Source organism: Henckelia pumila, chromosome 4 (genome assembly GCF_033568475.1).
Source record: "Henckelia pumila isolate YLH828 chromosome 4, ASM3356847v2, whole genome shotgun sequence".
NCBI classification, from domain to species: Eukaryota; Viridiplantae; Streptophyta; class Magnoliopsida; order Lamiales; family Gesneriaceae; genus Henckelia; species Henckelia pumila.
In genome coordinates this window covers 122524116-122531652 of record NC_133123.1, presented here as the reverse complement: position 1 = coordinate 122531652, position 7537 = coordinate 122524116, and the positions used below count along the sequence as shown (strand labels likewise).

The window sequence follows — 7537 nt, the reverse complement described above, 5'->3', positions numbered from 1 at the left end:
GTTCACACGTTATATAATATAAAATTTCAAGATAATTTGTATGTACAGTTGTACTCTTAACAATATTAACGTAGCCAGACTGTTTTGTATTAAATTCAATCTTCTCAAATAAACAGAAAGAATTCACCAAAATCCACAAAATTTGGTATGTAAATCAAAATTTTATGGACGATAAAATATTAGCATGGGGAGGAAAGTTTTCTATATTGATTTCACAAAAGCAATTGGCATTGTGAGCCAACTCACAACAAGCCAAACGTGTCCTATCTGTATCAATCATCCATCTCTCCGCTGTCTGTTCAATTCCAAGCGACACTTACCTTCCCTCAACCACCGCCGCAACTCAGTTAACTCTCTGATTTTTCGCTATATAATCTTCCTCCGTCCTCGCAGCCTTTTTCTTCTTTCAGTTTTCTTCTTTACACATAGCTAAATCAAGCCAAAATAGCTAAGTTTTCTGAGGTTATGGCTGAGGAAGCCAAGAAAGTAGAACCCGAGGCATGCGCAGAGCCGCCGCCGCCGGCGGTGGAGACGGTGGAAGCTCCGAAAGACGTGGCGGAGGAGAAGTCCGTTTTACCGGCGCCTTCCCCTCCCGCTGAAGAGAAAGCTGATGAATGCAAGGCTCTTGCCGTTGTTGAAAGTAATGTATCTCTGTATTTATGGGTTATGTTTCTTTACAATTTTCCATGTTTTGTGTGTGTTTTGATGGTATATTTTTGCTTTCTCGAGAAAAAAAAAAAAGTGGGTTCTTTCTGTTTGTGTGAAAAATTGTTTCTTGATTTGGGAATTTGTACTGCGACCTACTCCAGTTCACTCGAGATTTTTCTGTATGTTGTTTCTGATTCCGAATATTGTTGGGGTTCAAAATTTATTGTTTCTGCTCTCTGTGTGGGAAAAATATCTGATTTTGATGATTAAAGTAAATGAAATTTGTAATTTTTCTTTCTTTGGCTGTCATCTGTTTATAGCTTTGAGCTGGTACTTTTTTAAAGGAAAAATATGCCTGTTATCTGAATTTTTACTGTGAAAATTTTTCTCAAAAAATTAATTTTTTCGGGGTAAATAGTATTTGGTCTTTCCTTGTTTCAAAATGGTGGCTAATTTTTTAATTCTACGTTCCTGAAATTTCTGAATTCTTGAAATTCACTATGTCTCATCTGTACCATGTAAAACTAGAGTAAATTCAAAGTTCACTTTACCTGCATACATATTTGTTAGCTGATTAGTAAGTCCTTTATTCGAAATCTTCAAACATTGTTTTTCTGTGTTTTCCAAAGAACCAGAAGCTGCTGTGGAGGAGAAGAAACCTGAGAACTCTATAGATAGAGGTAATCATTACTTAAATATTTCTTTCTTTGTTTCTTTTTTTGATGAAGTAATAATTTGGTGGAAAACATGAGAGCTTTTCAAGAAATACTAATTTCATTGTATGTATCTGCAGATGCTGTACTTGCGAGGGTTGCAACTGAGAAGAGAATATCTTTAATAAAAGCATGGGAAGAAAGTGAGAAATCTAAAGCTGAAAACAAGTGAGTGCTCGCTCTCTATTCTTTGTTCAATTCTTGATTGGATTACGAAGGGTCGTTATGGAAGATGGAAAAATGTCTAGCTGTTCTGATAACTATATATCAATTTTTGTGAGTAGAGCGTTGGGAGACTAGACTTCTTGCAACTGGAACAAAAAATCGGTGTCTACGTCTCCTGAATTCTTTCATGCTTTTTTGTGTCTGTTTCTTGAATAGAGGCTCTTAAAGAGCTCGGCTTTCCTAGCTAGCAGCATGATTCCAAAGGTGGATCCAAGGGTGAAACTTACTGCATTAGAAAAAGGAAATAAAATTTCAAAAGATTGTTCTGCTACACTGAACAGTGGTAACAGTAAGGTCTTGTGCCTTACTTAAACATGAGAAGGCCTCAACGCAGCGGATTGAGATATCTTCTTGTTCGTGTTATAAGGCAGGCATAACAATGGAAATTTATTTTATCACTTGGTCACAAGGTTTTAATGATGTTTACGCTTCATTTGCAGGGCTCAAAAGAAACTATCTGCAATTGGAGCTTGGGAAAACAGCAAGAAAGCGAGCTTAGACGCTGATCTCAAGAAAATCGAGGTAACCTATACTTATTTGCTTATTCATTATCGTTACCAGCAAACTTTTAGCCCCGAAGTGGCTAAGGTCGACTAAATGCACTATTGATTTTCCATAGGAGCAACTGGAGAAAAAGAAAGCTGAGTACGTTGAGAAAACCAAAAACAAGATTGCTCTCTTACACAAGGCAGCTGAAGAAAAGAGAGCGATTATCGAAGCCAAACGGGGAGAAGATCTTCTCAAGGCAGAGGAAATAGCCGCCAAGTACCGAGCAACTGGAACCAGTCCCAAGAAACTACTTGGGATTTTTTAAGTATGAAGAAATGTGTTTTCCGCAGTGTTACAGAAGTATTTGTTTGTAAAGTTTTGTTCTTATTATCCCGTTTGAATGTCTAATTCTTGCAATGTTTTCATGTATTGTGTGGTAAAATTTGTTGTAGAATTGTTTGTTCGTTCGTTAGTTTGGTGTGCAAATTTCTGATTAGCGATGACTTCATTATTTGTTAAAACAAGAAATGCAAGTTTGAAGAATGTTTTATTACCTTGATATTGTGTTTTGATGAGGTTTTTTCGGTTGAGATTATTGATTGGTCATGTTTGGGAAGAGTGGGGGTGTTCGTCTTACGGTTGGGTTTCGTCGGTTTCAAGAGAAAAAAAGCTGAAAAACAATCGATGAAAACTATTTTTGGTTTAAATTAATCCGTCGAGTTATTTTGTTATAAAATGTAGAAATAACTCAAACCGATAGCACGAATATATTGGTTGAACTGATATATATGAAGTATGAATAGGGGTGCAAACGAGTTAAGTTGGTCGTGAGCAACTTGTGAGCAGTTCGGTCAAAACTCGGTTCGAGTTTAAGTAATTCGAACATAAATCAAACTCGTGCTCGAGTATTAAATATGTGTGCTCGAGTAAATCGAAATATACACGAGTCGAGTTCGAGTATGAAATTAGTTACTCGATCGAGTTTGAACTACAAGTCAAGCTCGAACTCGAATAGTATGACTCGATTAGATTCGACTTGACTCGTTTATACTTTAAGTATTAAACACACATTAAATGCGTATATTGGAACTGATTAAATTAAAATAGTTTATTTTTCAAAATTCTATAACCAAAATACTTCCAATGTCTCTTCTTTATCGGTTATCGGAAAATTCTACTGAAAGACATAATCTATTCAATCATGTTGTACAAAATTCGATCCAATCACACCCTCAAATAGAAATAATTATCATCATGATTTGAAATAACTTTTATAGTAGAGGTACTTTTAGTTTTAAAAAAAAATAGACGATAATGACACGAAATTAGTGATACGTTAAATAAAAGACAATATAGATATTATGATTTACTTGAATAATATTTCTAGTCGGGTAAGTGTTTTTTTTATCTAATAATTTTGTACTTGAGTTTTGTTTTATTTTATTCTGGCAAAAGTAACATCTGTTTGAAAATACAAAGATGAAATTATCTTAACAATATGATATGATCTTATATGATTTTAAAAACCTTATCTAAAACTCTTCGTAATTTATTAAAAATATAAATTTCCCATTTTAAATTTAAATTAAATTTTATATCAGAATAAAAACTTGATATAATTCAAATTCGTGTTCTACCGGAATCGCAACTCTGATTATAATTTTGGTAGGCAACTATTTCTTTGTATTCTATATATAGCGCTTCATGTCACATGATCTTTTTAGATTTTTGACCAAAGTTTTTTTGTTTTTTTGTTCTACTTCTACTTCTACTTCGTGTGAATTCAGAGTTCCCCTTGAAGTTTACTCCATCGCCAATGGAAAGATATTTAAATCAGCTAAGGCATGTCAAAAAAGTGCAAAACAAGTTCACCAACACAAACGACTCAAACGAAGAAGAGAACCCTTTGTACGATGATTTGTTCATCTACCAAAAATGCAGTTTTATACCCGAAAACGAGATCGGTCTTGGAGCCATGCTCCTGCCAGGTCCTTCAAAAGAAGCCGGTACCGAGCCGAGATCCTCTGCAAAAGTCAAGGAATTAGTCGTGGTTAAGCCGAAGTCATCTGAATTTGCTACAAAGGACATTAATGAAACAACTTCTCGCATGGTAGATTTAAAAAAAAGCTAGAATAGCACAAAGTTTTTCTCCTTTTTTTTTTGGAATTCCTCGAACAGGTTTTTACACAGATGTCGATAGTTGCTTGGTGGCCCAACTAATAGCCCATATTGGATCAATCCTTCAATATTTAAAATTTCAATCCTCACTTCTCTTTTGCCCTGTACTGAATATTTTCGAAACTTATTAAACTTTGAAGTTTTATCTCGTATTTCTTGTGTGCCAATTTATATTTTTAGGGCCAGAAAATCGTGAGAAAATATATAGGGATTAATCGCTAAAAGCAAATATGACAAAATAATGTTGTATGAACTATTTATGTTTCAAATCTCACACATATACATACATCTTTATGTTTTTAAATTTTTAAGCGTCCCGCCCAGCCAAAATTATATATACTAAATATAAATATAAAATATATATATATATATATATATATTAATAATATATAATTATATTATTTATATTACATAATCAATACTTTATTCCTAATTTGAGTTTATAATATTTTTGAATTTAAATAATTTTAATATATTATGATATTTTTAATATGAAAAATATATTATTATAATTTTTTTTGTTATTAATTATTAATTAAATAAAAAATGATATATTTTAACTTGTAAGAATATTTTTTTGTCCTAAATATTAATAATATAAATTTGAAAAATAAATTTAATGATGATTTGTTAATTTTTTAACTTATTTAAATTTTTTATTTAATATAATTTAAATTATATTTAATTTGGGGGATCCAACGGGTCTAACTTGGATTGGACCCACCGGGACCACGGGGTGGCGGGTGGCGGGTCGTGGGTTTGCCCAAACCCGCCCGTTGCCATCTCTATCCTTGTTTGTATGTGTTTCAAGCAGGGATGAAATCAGGATCTTGGTTCAGCCGAAAATATAATATAATTAATTAAAAAAAGACACTGGTTAATGTTGGAAAAAGTGGTTTTGAGGCCCATTAAGACTCAAAAATTAATCGAGCATCACTTGCCCAAGAAAAAATTGACCTGAGAATTGAAATCTACGTTTCGAGTAGATGATTTTGGTATATCAATTTGCTAATAAGTAATAATTGATTTCGGGTGAATGAAAAATTAATTATTTAAAATTAGTGTTCAAGACCCAATTATAGAATAGCAGGTTAATTGAGACTTATCCCACATGCAAAGTTTAGTAATTTATATTCTAACATATATACTGTTGTGTATATTTAATAATTAATTCAAGTCCAAAGGTAACATATATACTGTTGTGTATATTTAATAATTAATTCAAGTCCAAAGGTGAGGGAGATCAGAGATGTTAGGTAGGCATCGCTCGAGCCCGTACATCATCGCGAAAATGTATCCTTATATATGAATTATTTGGTGGATAAAATAAAATAAAATTGAGAGCTTGTCGAGGGAAAATAAATTTCCTCCAATTGAATGCTTTCTTTATTCAATTCTTGATATTTCCCCCCAATTGAATGCTTTCTTTATTCAATTCTTGATTGGATTATGAAGGGGCCGTAATGGAAGATGGAAAAATGTCTCGCTCTTCTGATAACTATATATCAATCTTAATTTGTGAAAAATATTTTGGGAGAGCACTAGACTTTTTGCAATTGGAACAAAAAATCGGTGTCTACGTCTCCTGAATTCTTTCGTGCTTTTTTTATGTCTGTTTCAAGAAATCGAACGAGGTCCGGCTTTCCTAGCCAGCAGCATGATTCCAAGAGTGAAACTTACAGCATTAGAAATTAAAATTTCAAATCTTAGATGAGATTTTTCTGCTACACTGAACAGTGGTAACAGTACTAAGGTCTTGTGCCTTACTTAAACATGAGAAGGCCTCGGATTGAGATATGTTCTTGTTCGTGTTATAAGGCAGGCATAACAATGGAAATTTATTTTATGCTTCATTTGCAGGGCTCAAAAGAAACTATCTGCAATTGGAGCTTTGGGAAAACAGCAAGAAAGCGAGCTTAGAAGAAGAAAATCGAGGTAGCCTATACTTATTCATAATCGTTAACCAGCAAATTAACTTTTAGCCCCGATCGAAGTGGGCTAAGGCCGCAATATTGATTTTCCATAGGAGAAAAAGAAAGCTGAGTACGTGGAGAAAACCAAAAAACAAGATTGCTCGCCAGCTGAAGAAAAGAGAGCGAATAACGAAGCCAAACGGGGAGAAAATCTTCTCAAGTACCGAGCAACTGGAACCAGCCCCAATAAAAACTACTTTGGATTTTTTAAGTATGAAGACGTGTTTTCCGCAGTATGTCACACAAGTATTTGTTTGTAAAGTTTTGTTTTTTTTTATGAAAATAGAAAGAAGCAATTATCTTAGCTACATGATATGATCTTATATGATTTTAAACATCTTATCTAAAACTCCTTTGTAATTCATTAAAAATATACATTCCCTTAAATTAAATTTTACATCTTAATTTAAAAACTTGATATCATTCAAATTCGTATTTTATTGGAATCGCAACTGTGATTATAATTGTGGTAGAAAACTAATTCCTTATATTGTATATATAGGGCTTCGGGTAAGATGATCTTTAAGATTTTTGGTGAAAGTTTCTTCGTTTTCTTGTTCTACTTCGTGTGAATTCAGGCTTTCCCCTTGAAGTTTACTCCATCGCCAATGGAAAGGTTTTTAATCAGCTAAGCCATGTCAAAAAAATGCAAGACGAGTTCACCAACACAAACGAAGAAAAGAACCCTTTGTACAATGATTTGTTAATTTATCAAAAATACAGTTTTATACCCGAAAACGATATCGGTCTTGAGGCCATATGCTTCTGCTAGGTCCTTCAAAGGAAGCCTGTACCGAGCCGAGAACCTTTGCAGAAGTCAAGGAATTAGTCGTGGTTAAACCGAAGCCAATTTGCATTCGCTAAAAAAGACGTTAATGAAGCAACTTCTTGCATGATAGATGTGAAAAAAAGTCGTCCGAGCAGGAACGGATCCAAAATGTTAACCTTGGTAGGCCGTATAGTAAATGACGACAGTTACGAAACTATAATTTTTCAATGGGGGTAGCAAATTTGTTCTTCGGATTTGTAGTTTGTGCGTTAGTTTCCTAGAACTTTTTTTTTTATATTTGAGTGTTTGAAAATTGAAATATAGAAAGGAGAAATTGAGAAAAAAAATATTTGTATTAGATTAATTATTTTTCTTTCAGGGAACGAAAAAACTTTCCCCGAAAATAACAAAAATAAATAAAATGATAATTTGTAAAGTCAGTGTGAAATATTTTAAAATAAATAAAAATATATGCTCTGTCTGTCACGTTGATTTAGCCTCAAACGTTTAATTTTTTTTCCCATCCAAGTTCTTCCTTCAAT

General features: G+C 33.2%; 1 protein-coding gene across 1 annotated transcript; it reads left to right on the top strand.

Moving 5' to 3' along the window:
• Nucleotides 1–233: 233 nt before the first annotated feature.
• Nucleotides 234–2634, top strand: LOC140864659 (remorin-like). Its single transcript, XM_073268951.1, has 5 exons — nt 234–640; nt 1278–1328; nt 1442–1529; nt 2027–2108; nt 2206–2634. The coding sequence occupies exons 1-5, from the start codon at nt 466–468 to the stop codon at nt 2398–2400; spliced, it is 591 nt and encodes a 196-aa protein (XP_073125052.1). The 5' UTR covers nt 234–465; the 3' UTR covers nt 2401–2634.
• Nucleotides 2635–7537: the final 4903 nt, after the last annotated feature.